Below are 16825 nucleotides of genomic sequence, written 5' to 3' on the forward strand. Positions count from 1 at the left end.
TTCCTGGCACAGGTTTGCCTCCATTTAACCATTGCCTTTCTGTGTGCTCTATGTCCTTTCCATCAGGAGCTGACTCGTGTAGCTGCAGAGGACAAGGAGGCATCAAACTCAGCCATGACGCCTGAAAGGAGTCTCCTGGAGCTGGAGCAGTACCATGCTGGGCAGAGGAGGAAGTTGTTGGTCCTGCAGCTCGTGGCCACGCTGTGTGAGAATGTCTCGGGCACCGTGTTCACAGACATTACTCAGGTGGGTCGCTGCAGAGCCCTGGGGGATTGGTGGCTGCGGTGTAGGGCAGGCCAAGCTCAGGGTCACTGTGCTTTGAGGAGGGAATCATAGAATGGTTTTGGTTGGAAAAGACCTTCAAGATGATTTGAGTCCAACCATTAACCCAGCACTGCCTGGTCACCACTAAAACATGTCCCTCAGCACTACATCTCCATGGCTTTGAAACCCCTCCAGGGATGAGGACTCCACCACTGCCCTGGGCAGCCTGGGCCGGCCCTTGACAATCCTCTCAGGGAAGAAATTTTTCCTCATGTCCAACCTCAACCTCCCCTGGGGCAACTTGAGCCTGTTTCCTCTTGTCCTGCACCAGGCTAGGTTGGGAAGGCTGCTGGGTGTGGAGGGCAGCACGGTATTCCCCAGCTGATCAGTGTTTGAGCTTCCTCATCCTGGTGGTTTTTAACTGGGTGACCTGGTTATGCCAGTTAACTGTGACTGTTTTGAGTGGGGGTGGTCAGAGCAAGCACAGGTTCGGTGTCTCTGGGACAAAGGAGTCTTTGTGCGTGCACAGCAGTGACCCAGGGGGATGTAGCCAGCACTGCTTTGTCCTCACCTGCCTCTCCATCACACCCACCTGCGTGGGACTGGCTCAGAAGGTTGGGGTGGGAAATGGGGAAGGATTTTGCTGGGTTCCTGGATCCAGCCATGAGTCTCATTTAAATAAGCAACCCCCCAGCCAGACCTGCAGACAAAAAGCCCCATTATGCTTCCACCCGGGGTTGTGTTTCAGGGAGGGCTCCTCTGCTGGGACAGGCAGTGGCAGAGCTGTTTCAAAGCAGGTTCTGCAGCGCCGGTTCCTCCAGGGCATTTGTTCTTGCTCTGGGCACTCCAGTGCTGAGGCTTTGTGCTTAGTGGGATTGGAGCAAGCAGGATCCACCTCTCTAAAACCAGACCCCAGGAGCAGCAGCAGCTGTGGGCCCCTCAGGTGCACAGTTCATTTTATTTACATTTCCCTCCCCTCACAATTGAGTTTCATGAGACTGACTTGATTTCCTCAATACACCAGGGTCGCTCTTTTTCCTCCTGAGACTGAAACGTGATCCAGGGTTTTATTGTTCAGGCTTTTTTCTCATTCCAGATGAAGCTGAGGGATTTATTCCTTCTAATTACAGTTCTTTTAACTGTTTTTCTCAGTAGTTGTCTCCTGATAAATTATTTATCCATTGTGTTCCTTTTTTTCTTCTTTTTTTTCATTAAATATCATTTCAACCTATTCAGCTTGTGTATTTTGTGGGAGCAGATGTTCTGACTCTTGTTTTGACTTTCTTGTGTTCAGTGGCATTTTAATTCTGGACTAATCAGCCTAGAAGGTACCAAAGCCTCTTTCCAGCCTCTCCCAGCCAACCTCCCTCCACACTGCTGCAGGGATATGCTTAAGGAAGCCTGCAACAAGGCAGCAGTCATCTCCTGATAAGGAAACTCATTGCCTGCACCCAGTGCCCATGCCCTGGAGGCTGGAAATGTGGGGTTTGGGGTAATAGTGCCTTGTTCCCCTCCTACTTTGCTTTCCAAAGTAGTTCCTCCTCTTTTGCAACATGCCTGTTACTAGGAATGACCTTGATCCAGCCCCTTCCCAACACAGCCAGGTGCCACCACAGCCACCAAGCTTACCCCAAGCTTTTTGGTGACAGTGCAGCTGGCGAAGGTGTGGGGAAAATAACCTCACTGGTTTCCAGAAGCACTGGAAACCTGTGGGTCAAAGATATTGGTGCCAAGTGTGGAGGAGGCCAATTCCAGACAGTGGAATTGGGATGGGATTAGAGGGGAAGAAAAAAAAAAGTATTGTGAGGAAATTACAAAATCAATGACACACTTGGCAAATGGCCCAGATGTGGGTGGCTAAATGGTGTCGGATAGTGTGGGGAAGTCTTGGCCAAGGGGCTGGTGCAGGGGCAGGAGAGGGCTGGCTCTCCCAAGCAGGAGGATGGCAAAGCATCTGGGAAGGCACCTGGGATGAGTCAGTAGCTGGCTGAATAGGAGCCAGTGTGGCAGGTGGCCAGTCCTGGCTTGGATCAGATATACTGTGACCAGCGGGACCAGGGCAGGGATTGTCCCCTTGTACAGGGCACTGGTGAGGCCACACCTCAAATCCTGGGTTCAGTTTTGGGTCCCTCACTTGAAGAAGGACTTGGAGGTCCTGGGGCGTGTCCAGGCAAGGGCAACAAAGATGCTGAAGGGTCTAGAGCACAAGTGTTGTGAGGAGCAGCTGAGGGAACTGGAGGTAGTTCAGCCTGGAGAAAAGGAAGTTGAGGGGAGACCTTCTGGCTCTCTGCAACTCCCTGAAAGGAGGTTAGAGCCAGGTGGGGACTGGTCTCTTTTCCCAAGAAACAAACAAAATAGGACAAGAGGAAACGGGTGGTTTAGGTTGGACATAAGGAACAATGTCTTCCCCTTAAGCATTGTCAAGGCCTAGCCTAGGCTGCCCAGGGCAGTGGTGGAGACCCCATCCTAGAAGGGGTTTCAAAGCTGTGGAGATGTGATGCTGAGGGGCATGGTTTAGAATCGTAGAATCTCAGACTGGCTTGGATTGGAAGGGACCTTAGACATCACCTAGTTCTCATCTCCCAGCTATGGGCAGGAACACTTCCTACTAGACCAGGCTGCTCAAGGACCCATCCAGTCTGGCTTTGGACACTTCCTGGGTGACCTGGGCCTTAGTGGTGACCTGGCAGTGCTAGGTTAACAGTTGGACTCCATGATCTTAAAGGTCTCTTCCAACCAAAACAACGATGCTTTCTTTGAGTCTGAGAAGGAAGGTCGGGGTGGTGACCACAACAGGGGAACATGAGGGGTTCCTGTGAAATTTGGGCAGAGAATGGCTTGGGCTTGCAAAATTCAAATAGCTGCACCAGCAGCAAGAGATGGAGAGGATGCAGCTCCAGGCAGACACCCTGAGGGGCAGGCTGAGGCAGCAGTAGCCTCCTGGGAACGTCTTGGGGACGCCCCCTCCTAACTGCTGTCCTCTCACCCTCCTCTGTAGGTGCAGGAGTTTGTGGCAGCCACTCTGCAGCGAGCCTGTGTCAGGCCGGCACAAGGCCCCGGCGCAGCGGCCGAGGCGCAGACCCTCGCCATGGCCATGGGGCTCGTGGCTGCCATGCTCGGCGGAGCCGTGCAGGTGAGGGGGGCAAAGCCAGGGTGCTCAGTGGCCTGGGGGTGCTGGGAGGGGGAACACCAGTGCAAGGGGTGCCACAGCCAGCTGCCAGGCTCTGGGTGCTCCCTGGGTTGAAGTCCCTTCTCAGTCCCAGCAGGTATATATGTGTATATACATATTTTTTTTTCTCCTTGCAGTGGTGCTGGGATGCTGGTTGAAAGGCTCAATCCTGTCAGGACACCCCTGAGAGCTCAGTTAATTACTTTACAACTCCAAATATGCCTCCAGGAGGATGCTGACAGAGCAGGACAGTTGTATGCAGCATCTTGTATTACCAGCTCTGCATTCTCAGCATCCCTACACATTCAAGGGCTCCGTCTCTGGTGTGCAGTGAACTTCCCACTATGGACTGTAACTTAAAATCCTTAAAGTCTTTCAAATCCTTTGTAAAAAAGGGTCCCTCACTGGGTTGCCCCATTACATGGTGCCATCAGGAAGGGACCACATGTCAGCTGGCAAAATGCAATCCCTCTGGGTTGTGCTGACATCATAGAGCTGCTGAGATTGCTTCATCCCCAGACTTGCCCAAAGCAAAATCCAACTGTTGATGGGAAAAGATAATTTATTGTGTGCTATTGATAAATTCCTAACAATGGGGGGAATATCCCACAACATTTAGTTGGAGAAAACTTGAAACCAGAGTCTGGTGGCCCTGATGGGCCCCATCCCAGGCGAGCTCCTGCTCCTACTATGGTGTTAATGGGAGTAACTTAACTGGGCAAATGGAATGTGAGAGGTTTTGGAGGCCATTTGAGTTTCAGTGGCCAAGGGATTTTCACACAATCTTCCAAAAGCACCCCAAAATCTCCTCTAAAACGTCACTTTTCAGGTCTTACAGCCTAGATTTTGCTGTGGCAGTTAAACCCAGGTTAGGGCAGGAGCTTCTCCCCCATCAGGCACTGTAGCCTGGGAACAGGACAAGCCTCATGATGCTGGTGGAAGAACAGATCATAGTTCTGGCCTTCCCAGTTCAAGAGAGACAGGGAACTACTGAATACAGTTCAACAGAGGGCTGCAAGGATGATCAAGAGAACAGAACATTTCTCTTATGAGGACAGGTGAGAGACCTGGGGCTGCTTAGCCAGAAGAGAAGGCTGAGGGGGATCTGAGCAGTTTACAAATACCTTAATGGTGGATGTCAGGAGGGTGCAGCCCAGTCTCTTCTCACTGGTGGTCAGTGATAGGACAATGGGCAATGAATACAAACTGGAAGACAAGTTCTGCTTCAGCATGAGTTAAAACTGCACTGGTGGTGTCTGCAAACTGAGGGTGCCCTCAATCCTCTTGTCTGGGCCATTGGTAACAGTGTTAAACTAAACTGGTCCCAGTGGTTAGCCCTGGGGAACACCAAGGATCTCCCTTCTCTCTGTCCACCCACAGCTCCAGTCCAGTGACTTTGCCGTGCTGAAGCAGCTGCTGCCCTGGCTGGAGGAGCTCTCCCGCACCTACCCTGAGCCCCTCACCCAGGAGCTGGCCACTGACCTGCGCATCGCCATCTGCACCCACGGGGCTGTCTCCCTGGGGTCAGTGGGTGCTGCTGCCAGTGCTGTGCTGGGGAAGAAGCCAGGGACAGGAGTGCAGAGCCCTGCTGGAGCCCCAAGCCCAGGCAGTGGCCAGGCACCATCACAGAGCAGCCACAGCAGCCACTCAGCTCCCAGGGAGAGGAGCCAAGGGCCGAGTGTGTGCCACGAGCCTGGTGCTTCAGGTTCTGCTCCAGCTCCATGTGCCAGCAGCACAGCCTTGGCTGGGCTCCAGGAGCTCCTGGTGTCAGCCTATGACCCACAGCCCCCCAGCCGGGCAGCTGCCCTGCGCCATCTTGCCAGCCTGATCACACAGCGAGATCCAGAGGCTGTTCAGCTTCAGGAGAAACTCCTGCAGGTACCAAATTCCCATTGTGGTCCCCATCCTGTGCCACAGTGCTGAGCTGTGGCTGAGCATGCTAGTGGTCTGGGAACAGTCTGTATTACCAGAGCCCTCTGACCTTGCTGTCACTGTTAGCTGATGGCATCAGGGGAGAGGGGACCAGGGCTGCTACCTGCCCAAGGCTTCTGCTGTCAGCATTCCCATTCTCATCACAGGTCTTCCTGGAGAACCTGCAACATGAGGATGCCTTTGTCTACCTCTCAGCCATCCAAGGTGAGCAGTGCCCAGCCAGGGTGAGCATTGGGCCTGAGGGAATTTTGGTGCTGGGAGAGTGAAGGCAAAGAGCAACGGAGCTGAAGCTGGATTCAGCAACTCCTGTCCTCCAGGACCACGTTTTCATGCCATTTGGTCAAGCCTGGAGCCATATGCAGGCTCTGCACCATGTTTCCAAAGCCAGTGGGCTTTGTTGTGCTTGCTCCATGGGTAATTAATTCATTTACTGTCTGCCCCAACTGCTGATCTGCCCACACCGTGGTGGAGCAGGAGCCTAAGGTGAAGGCACCCTGGGAAGGTTCACCCTCAGAGTGTCTCCCAGTGAGATGATAACCAGCAGCTGCTCAGCATCCCTGTGCCAGCTCTGTGCCACCAACCTGGGGCTGCAGTTTCAGCACAACATAGTCACAGCCCTGGCCCTGCACCCAGCTGATATTTTGGCTTGCTGGGCTGGGGCTGGGTCTGCGGGGCCCCACTGGTGCTCTCTTGGGGCCCTGCCCCGTCCATTCTGATGGCCAGTATGGTAACTACCAACCAATGCCAGGAACCACAGGAGCGTTTTGAGTCAATTCCACAATCCATTGCATCTCATGGCCTCACAAATTGTTGCCCCAACTGAGTGCGGAGAGCAGTGGTGAGCATGCACCCAGGCAGGAGAGCAGTGTGCTGCTCTGCTCACTGCTGGCCACCCTCCTCTCTGTGCCAGGCTGCTGCTAGGGGCACTGAGTGCTTCCCAAGAAACCCTCAGGTCCACACTTGCTCCAGCCCAGCCCCGCAGCAGCAGGCTGCTCGTGGGAATCCTCAGGCAGGGCTGACGAGGGTGCCCTGCACAAGAGCGGTGGTGGCAGTCACGGTGCGCTGGGTTATGTGGAAGGGAAGTGCTGTTCCCTGCCCAGAGCGATTCCGGCACCACTGGGAACTTGCCGGTGGGTTGGTGACCTTCTGCAGCAGGAGCTTATCACCAGGCTTCCCTCAGCCTGCATGGTCTTGAGCGGGACAGGTTTGTCCTTGCCTGGCAGGTGAGAGAACCTCTCCAACCATCCTGGGTGATTAATGCAGCTGCACAGCTGCCTCTGCTCCACAGCCCAGCCACGGCCGTGAGTAACCCTGACGCGGTTCCCTGTGCCGCTGACTCGCCCAGCTCACGCTGCAGCAGCACTCACAGCGTGCCAGGAGAGCTGCCCTGCTAGGGCTGCCCACCGCAGCTGGCTGTGGTGGCACTGCTGGTTATCACAGAGCCAGGCTCCAGTGAGGTGATCACAGGATGTTAGGGGTTAGAAGGGACCTCCAAAGATCATCAAGTCCAACCCCTGTGCCAGAGCAGGAATCTAGTGCAGGTCGCGCGGGAGCACATCCAGATGGGACTGGAAAGTCTCCAGAGAAGGAGACTCCACAAAGGAGATGGTCGTTGCCACACCAGATGTGCCCAGTCTTGCCATGCTGGGCACCCTCCAATAACCAGGGAATAGGGTTGAAGGTGAAGGTGGATGCTCCTGGAGGGCACGGGGAGCTGGGGCTCACCATTGACTCAGCACTTGGCACTGCCACTCACCTGTTCCCTGGAGAGCAGCTGCCTTTTCCCAACAGAAAGGCACCCGGTGCTGCCAGAGCCCTGCCTGGTGCTTGCCACCAACTCATATCTTACAGGGATGGTGAAGCCAGGGCAGACCCAGGACGCAGCCTGGCACATGTCCCATATGCAGGCTTCAACTACTCTCCATCCCCAGGGAGATGTGGGCACACTCCACCTCTGGTTCCCAGCCTGGGCCCAGCAAACCCAGGGGCTTCATGGAGCCCCATGGCAGTCAAGAACATGCAGGGACATATTCCTGAAGGCCAGGAGCTGGGAGCAGTGACCAGACACTGCACTTGAGTGTTATCCCCTGCAGTACCCAGCTGCCCCCTGTGCTGGGCCAGATTGGGGTGAGCTGCACAGCATCCAGCAGCCACTGACACTGGGTCAGTGAACATTAACCAGCAGCAACCAGAATCATGCAGTGACAGACCTGTTTGGGTGGGAAGGGACTTTCCAAGGCCACGCACCCTGCAGTCAGCAGGGACATCTGCAACTGAAGCAGACTGCTTCGAGCCCCAGACAACCTGACATGGAATGGTTCTGGGGTGGGACATCTCCCATCTCTCTGGGCAATCTGGGGCAGTGCCATCACCCTCAGTGTCAAAACTTTCTTCCCTTTGTTAGTGGGCACCTGCTGCCAGCTGCAGAATTAGTTATTTTTCAATTTGGCACCCAACTAAACCTGGCACAGGGCTGCTTTCATGCTATTGCTTTGCACAGGGGGACTGTGGGACATGCCATGGGGCAAAGGTGGTGCAGGGGTCCCCCCCTGAGGTCACCTGGGTGGCACAGCTGCCAGTGGTTCCTCTGCTAAGGGTACTGGTACATGCCACCCTCGTGCCTGGCCTGACCCATGATTTCCTCTGGCTCTCCCCCTAGGTGTTGCCTTGCTCTCCAGTGAGTACCCAGAGCAGATCCTGCCTGTCCTGCTGGCACAGTACAAGTGCCCGGTGCAGGGCATGGAGGACACTGCAGCTGCCATCACCCGGATGAAGCTGGGCGAGGTGTTGATGCGTGTCACCCGGGCACTGGGTGAGTCCACAGCCAGGAGCACAGCAGCAGCTGTGCCACTAGGCCTAAGGGATAAAGCCCACAGTGGGGTTTTGTTGTCTGAAGGTGAGAAGCGTGGCAGGAGCGTGGTGGTGGATGCTGCCAGCAGCCCACCGTTCCCTCAGCAGGAGATGCTGGGAAGCGTCTGGACACGCAGGGCTGAGGGGCAAATGCTGGATGAGGCCTTTCCAGCAGCCACTGTTGGAACATGTCCTAAGAAGCCTTGTTTTATTCCTGGCATGGGGCTGGAACTCTGCATGGCAGCATCCCCATTCATTCCCTTGGGATGAAGGTGCCCAGTCACCAACCAGGTGCTTTGTTCCCCCACTGACCATGGCAGAGCCAGGGCAGAGGCTCCCCTATTGCTGTGCCATGTGTCTAGAGTTCTTCTCCAGGGCACAGCTACCACTGTCCTCTAGCATGAGTTCTTCCAGCTGCAGGCATCCATTGGGGCCAGTCATGCCATTCCCTACCCTGCTGCCAGATGGGGGATGGTTGGCATCATCTCCCTACGGTGGCAGAGCCTCAGTTCCTTAAGGCCCTGGGTGATGACCATGTGTCCAGCCTTGTTTGGCGCTGTGCTGGGTTTCCCTTGGCAGCTGCCCACAGCACAGCTGGCAGCATGGCTGGCACAGTGGGCATGTCCTGCACTGCAGCTCTTTCCCCCTGCAGCTCCTGTGGTGCCTCTGCCGCGGGCAGCGCTGCAGCACGTCCCAGCTCGCCTGCGTATTTATAGAGCAAATCACGTCGAGTTGTTTCTGTTGCAAAGCTTGGGGATGCGAGAGTGAGGATTCATGCAGCACTACCAGCAACACTCTGCCTCTCCTGCTGCTGCCTCCTGCCCTTCTCCCTATTGCTGTCCCCATCCCTGCCTGCTGCCCCCCTGCAGCAGGGATTGTGCAGTGGGCAGCGTGGCTGAAGTGTACCAACAGCCCCATACTGAGCGTGTGGTGCCCTTCCTCTGCCTCCAGCACCACACAAGGGTTCATGGAGACCTTGCATGACTGTAAGTGTGCCAGCAGCCCCATACCAAGTGTGTGGTGCCCTTCCTCTGCCTCCAGCACCACACAAGGGTTCATGGAGACCTTGCATGACTGTAAGTGTGCCAGCAGCCCCATACCAAGTGTGTGGTTCCGTTCCTCTGCCTCCAGCACCACACAAGGGTTCATGGAGACCTTGCATGACTGTAAGTGTGCCAGCAGCCCCATACCAAGTGTGTGGTGCCCTTCCTCTGCCTCCAGCACCACACAAGGGTTCATGGAGACCTTGCATGACTGTAAGTGTGCCAGCAGCCCCATACCAAGTGTGTGGTGCCCTTCCTCTGCCTCCAGCACCACACAAGGGTTCATGGAGACCTTGCATGGACCTACTGAGCTTTTGCTGCAGACATGTTAAAGCTGCTCTGGCTGCACCAGGGCAGATCGTTCCCCTCCTCAGCACATTTCCTTGGTGCTGCTGGAAGGGAAGTGCTTTGTGCTCTGTGGCCTCTGTGCTGGTGGCTTTGGAGGAGATGGATCTTGCTTGGACACCAGCTGTGACTCTAGCTACCAGGTTGCAGGCATGGAGCAGGCTGCGTTTCTTACCAAGTGTGACTGTCCTTGGCACCATGGCACTGCCCTTGGCTCTGCCACCCAATGCCATGCAGGAGCTGTCCTTGCTCTTCTGGACACAGAGTCCTTTAGTAACAGGGAGGGACAACGAGGGAGAGTAAAGCCACAATGGTATGGTCCTAAGAAAGGACCCAGCTTCCTGTTTTGCCCATCTCTTGCCCATCCATGCATAGAATGCATATCATGGACTGGATTAGGTGAGAAGGAACCTTTTAATCTGATCTAGTCCAACCACCTGCAGTCACAGCATGGACATCTGCAACTAGGGCAGGTTGGTCACAGCCACCTCTCTGGACAGCCCCACGCCAGTGTTTCACTACCCTTGGTGGACTGAAAGGTCACAAGAAGATCTCCCTGGAGCCTTCTCCAGGTTGAACAACCTCACCTCTCTCTGCCTGCCCTCACAGCAGAGGGCTTCCAGCCCTTGGATCATTGCTGTGGCCACTGGCCCTGCTCCAACAGGTCCGTGTCTCTCCTGTGCTGAGGACTCCAGAGCTGGCCCCAGCACTGCAGGTGGGGTCTCAGCAGAGCAGAGGGGCAGAATCCCCTATTCATAACACTCCCCATGCTGCCCACACTGCTGGGGATCAGCCCAGGACATGATTTGGTCTGGGCTGTAAGCACACATTGCCAGCTCATGTACAGCTTCTCACCCCCAAGTCCTTTTCCACAGAGCTGTTCTCCAGCCCTTCATGCCCAGCCTGGACTCATACTGGGGCTTGCTCTGACGCAGCTGCAAGACCCTGCACTTGGCCTTGTTGAACCTCATGATGTTCACGTGGTCCAACTTCTCCATTCTGTCCAGGTCCCTCTGGATCACACATAGTATTTCCCCTCCTTGCACACTGGAGGTGCGCTGGTGGTGTTGGCATGCCAGTGATGCCAGGGCTGACAAGTTCCCAGCCCCTTGAAACAACCACCCCAAGCTCCAATGTGTGGGGTTATTCCTGTCCCCACATCTCAGCACATCCCACTGGCTCCATCAGCTGCAGGACACAAGCATCCGAGGGGTTTACAGGATTTGGGACAGCCAGGAAACCACCCAGTTGATGTCCAGTGAGCCCACCAGAGCTTCCTGCTCACCTCCAGTGCTCCCCGTGGCCAGGGCAGTCCCTGCCAGGTGGTTGGAGCTGTGCCCACACTGTGAGATGTGGCCACCAGCCTGGGGCACCTCCTGTGCTGGATCATTGTACTTGCTGGTCATGGGCAGATCCCTAATTAGCAGATCACACCTCCGGGGCACCTGCAGGTGTTAATTGGGGGTGGGGGGATGAATTCTATGGGATTTTGTGTTTCACACGTCATTTCTGTGCTGTCTGTGGTCACCTCCAAGCAGCTGGGAGAGGGATGTGGATGCACCAAACAGCCCCAGACAAAGCTCTTTGCCGTGGGGAGGACATGCTTTTGGGGTTTGCAGGCACCCAGGTCCCATCCATGATGTCCCCATCCCTGGCATCACCATGGGTCCCGTGTGCCTTGCTCACAGCTGCCCCCAACAAGTGTGCTCCAGATGTTGTGTCCAGCTGTTCATCGAGGGCTGGGGCAGGGGGCTCAATCTGTCTGCCCCCAGCAGAGCCAGGGCTGTGTCAGGAAGGGGCTGTGGTTTGTCCTAGCGGTGATGTGCTGCTGGGCTCTCCTTCAGGGGACATGGTGTTCCAGCACCGGGAGCCGCTGATCCAGGCCTTCCTGCGGGGTGCCCGCGATCCCGACAGCGCGCTGCGGGCCAGCAGCCTCTCCAACCTGGGCGAGCTCTGCCAGTACCTCGGCTTTCAGCTGGGATCCATCGTCCAGGAGGTACCAGCCCCATCCCCAGATCCCTGCCAGTGCTTGTTAACAAGGGTGGTTCATTAGTTGGTTGCAGGGCCAATGGGTGCTTGCTGCTGAGAGGGGCATGGGCAAAAAGCTTGGGCCATTCATCCTTGAGGTCTCTTTCAAGCTGAGATTTTCTCATTCTGTGACGTGAAGGATATTTACTGATGTCAGAGTCTACAACTCGTATCTGAACACTCGGGAGGCTCTAACCCTGGATTTTAGGGCCAAAAGCTTCATGATTAGCTAAAGACATCATCTGCACAGGGAAGGGATTGCTCAAGGAAAGGCAGTGGTGCTGGCTCCACCCACAGCAGGAGAACACCTGGGGGCACACTTAAGACCTGCCAGAGGTACTTCCTTCTCTTAAGGAGCCCTCCTTAACCATTCCCTTATCATTCTGTTATCAGGAGGCAGCTGACATGAGGCTGGCAGGGTGCAGAGCTCTCCTGTGCCAGAGCCACGAGAGCTGTGGTGCCACTGGCCTGGTACTTGGAGTCTCCTTCCCCAAGGGTTGAGGGGAGCTTCAAACTAGTGGGTCTGTGCCCTCCTGGGACACAGAGCTCCAGCTTCTGGTGCCACATAAGCAGGAGTGGGATCAGGAGACATCAGGGATGTGGCTTTCAGGCTTCTCCCTAGTCCCCGCTCACAGCATCCCTGGGTGCCAGCAGTCCCTGGGGAGATGCCAACACACCACACACTGCTATTTCAGGAGCGCGCCAGCTCTGCTCATTCTCTTGGCTGTCACTGGTGGGGCTTTAATTAGGTTCCTTCCACTCTACCAGCTCCTTATAAAGCTTTTAGAGGCATCCCCAGTGAGAGATGGGGGCTGCTCGGTGCCCTGTGCCCTGCAGAAAGCCACTGCCCCAGTTGGGTGCTGGCAGGAGACCATATGGCTACTCCAAATTGGGCACAGGGATCCCTCCTCACCCCCACCACCTTGACCAGCTGCTTTGTCAAGTCCTCCCATGTCTCCCTGCCCCTTCCAATGGTGCCCCGTCCCTTGTCCCCACAGGTTACCTCCTGCTTGACAGCCATAGCCAGAACAGACCCCGAGGCTGAGGTGCGAAGAGCTGCTGTGCACGTGGTGGTGCTCCTGCTGCGGGGGCTCAGTGACAAGGCCACTGAGGTGGGTCACCTCCCTGCCTGTCACCAGGGCCTGGGCAGCCTCTGCCACACTCCTGGGCATCACCAGACATTGCAGGGGCTGGGGGGCTGATTCAAGGCTTCCAAGGAAAGTCTTAGGGGAGTGGCACCTCCAGCTTGTGCTTTCTCCAAGTGCCAGATCCTTCCTGGGGCAGAGGGGACATCGTGAGGGTGTCCCTCTGAGTTGCTTGGCAGTGCTGTGGGGCAGTGCCAGCTCTGGGAGCTGTGGGAGTTGTTCACCGCTGATTTGACTTGGAAATGTCCAATTTTTCCATGGGCTGTGGCCTCTCTCCCCATTTCCCAGCAACGAGCGTGTCAGGACTCAGCTCCCATGGAATTTTCTCCGGACGGTTGTCCGTACGACTCCCCACGGCGAGGATCTTGATGTCCCCTTGTGCCCCCTGACCAGAGAGACTCCGCAGTGTGCCGCTGGCACTGTGGAAGCTGAGTCACAGAAGGGCCACGGATCACACCTGAGGCAGTGCCATAGTGGTGGTGGTGCCACCAAGTCCTGGCAGCATCGGTGGGAGGGGCAGCACTGCCCGGGCTGGGGCACAGCACAGGGTTGTGTTTCGGGTTTGTGCCACCGGTGGCTGCTGACAGTTGTGCTGGCCAGGTGCTGCGGGACGTGCTGCGGGATCTCTACCGGCTGCTGAAGCACGTGGAGAGAGCCGAGCCTGACAGAGCGACTGTGCTGCATGCCCAGCTGGCGCTGGAGGAGCTGGATACCATCATGAGGAGGGTGCTCTTCCCCCCACAGACCCTGCAGAAGAAGATTGTGGTGCTGCCATAGTGGTGCCAGGGGACACCGAAATGAACTCTTGGTGCTCCCCGAGGGGAAGGGATCGCTGTGTCCCTGGGGTGCATCTGGCAGGTGCCAATTGGGAAGGAAATGGGAGGGCAAGTGGCCAGGGCAGGGGGTTGGCACTGGGATTAAACAGAGACGTGCTCAATCCTGTGCTTGTGTCATCTCTGGCAGTCACATAAAGCCCCTGGTGCCATCCCAGTCACGTCTTGGCCCAGTGCAAGTCACCCTTGCACGCTTGAGGTGGCAGAGTGGTGGAAGTTACATGGATGCTGCCACAGCCCTGCATCACCCTCCCATGGCACCACGCTCATGCCATGAGGCTGCTGGAGCATCCTGGTTGCATCCAGGCTGGCCAGTGGCTCTGACACACTCGCTGCTATGTGCCCATGGGTGTGGTGGGACCTTTCCTGGGTGCTAGCCCCAGGGCAAGGGATGGGGACAATCCCTAGAGGCAACAGCCAAGCCACCAGCTTCTAAATGTTACGATTTTAGCCAAATCCAAGTGGTTTTCCCAAGGAGACCGAGGGAAATGGAGCTGACATTGCCAAGCCCCTGCCCTGCCACTGCACTGCTGGGAGCAGGGCTGTGCTGGAGACCTGTTCCCATTCATGGTGCCCTTGTGGCACTATCCACCCTGTGCCCATCTCTGGGATGTCTGTCACCGTGAGGTCTGAGGCACTGTGGCACCTAGAGCCCCATTTGTGCCAGAGCTGCCACATGTGCTGGGAGTGCGGCTGGGGGCTGTGAGACTGTGCAGGACACCCTGCAGGGACCACTGCTCATGTGGGGATATCCCAGCAACCGAGGTCATCCCAGCACTGGGGTCCCCCCTTTCCCTCCGGCCAGTGCAGCCCCCATGGGTATTGGCAGCATCACAGGCCCCTCTCCTGTACCAGGTGCTGCCAAGCACCCACGGTGCAAGGGGAGCAGAGCTGGGGACAGGGGTGCTGCGGGGTCACACCAGAGACCTTGGAGACCCAGCCTGGAGCCCCCCTCACTGGGTACCCCCCGGCCCTGCTGGGCACAACCCCCAGTACTCTCTGCCATGCAGTGCCAGATGGTGTGAGGAGCCCAACAGCCCTTTTCCCTGCCAGGCTGGGGGTGCCAAGCTGTGTCTCCACCCTCAGTGAAGCCACCTGTGCTGGGCCCACAGCTCCCCATGCCATGCCATGCCATGCTGATTGACTGCATGTGCACAGGCAGCAAGGAGTGCATTGTCCTCCCTCAGAGTGGCAGCAGCGGATTGCTCCTCCTCGTTCTCACTGCCATCAGCCCACACCAGTGTCAGTGTCACAGGCATCCACCAGGATGCTGCTGTACCAATTGTGGCTCCCCAGGGCCTGCCACAAGTGGCAGAAGATGTTTTTTGGATGAAGTCTCTTTTGATGCAGCTGTCTGGACACAGTCCAGACACTGGCTGGCTGTCCTGCAGCAGGGAACAAGGAGGCAGCTGTGCCAGAGGAGGAGTTTGGTTTCCACTTTGGGCAGTGCTCCTGTGGCCAGCTGCTGCAAGAGGTAGCAGGGACACAGAGTAACCCAGGGGCTGGGGCTGTGATAAAGGGCACAGGGAGGACTGTGGGGTGAGGACATGCCACGTCTGCACACATGAGGGTTCCAGATGCATCCAGAACCACCACAGCACCATTCCATGCCAGGACTGAACCCACCACACCAGGTTTCACACCTCTGTACCCAACCACGGCCAGGCTCAGGCCACATGGGAGCCCCACCAGTGGTGTCAAGCATCCTGGTGTGTCCCTGCCCCATCCCCACAGTCTGCAGGCACACCAGTTTCACAGCATGTGCTGGTCTAGCACTTACAGTTGGGAGCTTTCAACCAGCATCACCTTGATAATGATGGGGTCTCAGCCAAGGGGACCCATTTGGCCTGGGTGTGCCCAGGGCTGTGAGGGTCCAGGCTTTGTCCTGGTGTCACCTGGTGCCTGGCTCCTAGCCCAGCAGGATGCAATGGCTCCTATTAGAGTCAGGAACCCAGAAGCACTGGATTTGAGCCTAAAGCTGAAGCTGCAGGTCATCTGGACTCAAAATGGACCCTCCCGGGGCTGGTTGTCCCCTGTGCCATCAGTATGACACAGGGACATTGTGTGGAGGTGGCCGTGGTCGTGTCCTGAGACACCCTCCCCCAGCCATGGGGACAGGGTGACCAGGCAAGACAGGCCCTAGGTGTCCCCAGGTGGCTCATAGTGGCCATGGTAGGGACACGGTGGCATAAGGAAGTGACATGTGCATGTCATGAGAGGGGCCCCAAGAAGGGGACACAATAAGACGGGGTAGCCCTGGGAGGTGGAATGGGGAGGACCCCGAGGTGGCCCCAAGAATGGAGCAGGAGGACAGGAGGAGATGGGGTGGCACCTGGTGGGTGGCACGGGGGGAGCCTGAGGTGCCCCAGTGCTGCCCTGTGTGATGCTGGCGCTGGGTGATGGTGATGCTGGTGCCCGCGCAGTGCCGGTGTGGTGCCGGGTGATGCCAGTGCTGGTTCCGGTGCCACTCCAGTGCCAGCTGATGCCGGTGCTGGGTGATGATGCCGGGTGCTGCCGATGCCGCTCCTCGCTCCCGCAGTGCGGGGCTGGGGTCGGTGCCAGGTGCTGCCGGTGCCGGGCGGATCCCCGCGGGCTGCGGTCGGTGTCGGTGTCGGTGCCGGTGCCGGGGGTGGTGCCGGTGTCGGGCGGGGCCCCCGCGGGCTGCGGGCGGTGCCGGCCCCGCCGCGGTATAAAGGGGCCGCACGGGCCGGGCTGGCCTCATAGCGGCGGCGGCAGCCGGGGCGAACGGCGGCACCGGCACCACCACGGTGAGTCCCGGTCCCTCCTTCTCGGCCCCGCCGGTACCGGCTCAGGGCGTCCACGCCCCCGCAGAGCTGCGAGACCGGTTGCGGCGGCACCGGCACTGGCTGCAACGGGACAAGGGGTAACTGGGGGCTGCAGGGCCCGGGGGGCGATGGGTCTGGAAGGGGGACTGCAGGCTGCCCGGGGGGTGCTGCCGGTAGCGGGGTGGTCTCCGGCGCTAGTTCTGCACCCTGCCTGTACCCCCAACCCCGCAGCCGTGCCCCTCCGTACAGCTCTGCAGTCCTCACTGCCCGCGCTGACTGCACTGCTGGGTTCCATCCCGCAGCCAGGTGGGGGTCCGGGCACTGTCACCCCCGCTGCCGGGGCTCGGGGTGGCTGTGTGCGGGCAGAGCCCTTCTCCCCTGGGGACACCCTGGGGTTGGGTGCACGACATCCCTGTGCCCTTCGCTGTCC

General features: G+C 57.5%; 1 protein-coding gene across 1 annotated transcript in view; it reads left to right on the forward strand.

The window, feature by feature from the left end:
- TANGO6 (transport and golgi organization 6 homolog) overlaps positions 1–13678 on the forward strand; it is a 28685-nt gene extending 15007 nt beyond the window's left edge. The window contains exons 10-17 of the mRNA XM_054389501.1: positions 67–246; positions 3263–3397; positions 4814–5311; positions 5512–5569; positions 8025–8177; positions 11448–11599; positions 12630–12743; positions 13377–13678. Coding sequence (XP_054245476.1) covers positions 67–246; positions 3263–3397; positions 4814–5311; positions 5512–5569; positions 8025–8177; positions 11448–11599; positions 12630–12743; positions 13377–13553 — 1467 coding nt within the window. The 3' untranslated portion in view covers positions 13554–13678. The remainder of the gene's footprint in view (positions 1–66; positions 247–3262; positions 3398–4813; positions 5312–5511; positions 5570–8024; positions 8178–11447; positions 11600–12629; positions 12744–13376) is intronic.
- Positions 13679–16825: the final 3147 nt, after the last annotated feature.

The sequence above is a fragment of the Indicator indicator genome, chromosome 19 (assembly GCF_027791375.1).
Source record: "Indicator indicator isolate 239-I01 chromosome 19, UM_Iind_1.1, whole genome shotgun sequence".
NCBI lineage: Eukaryota > Metazoa > Chordata > Aves > Piciformes > Indicatoridae > Indicator > Indicator indicator.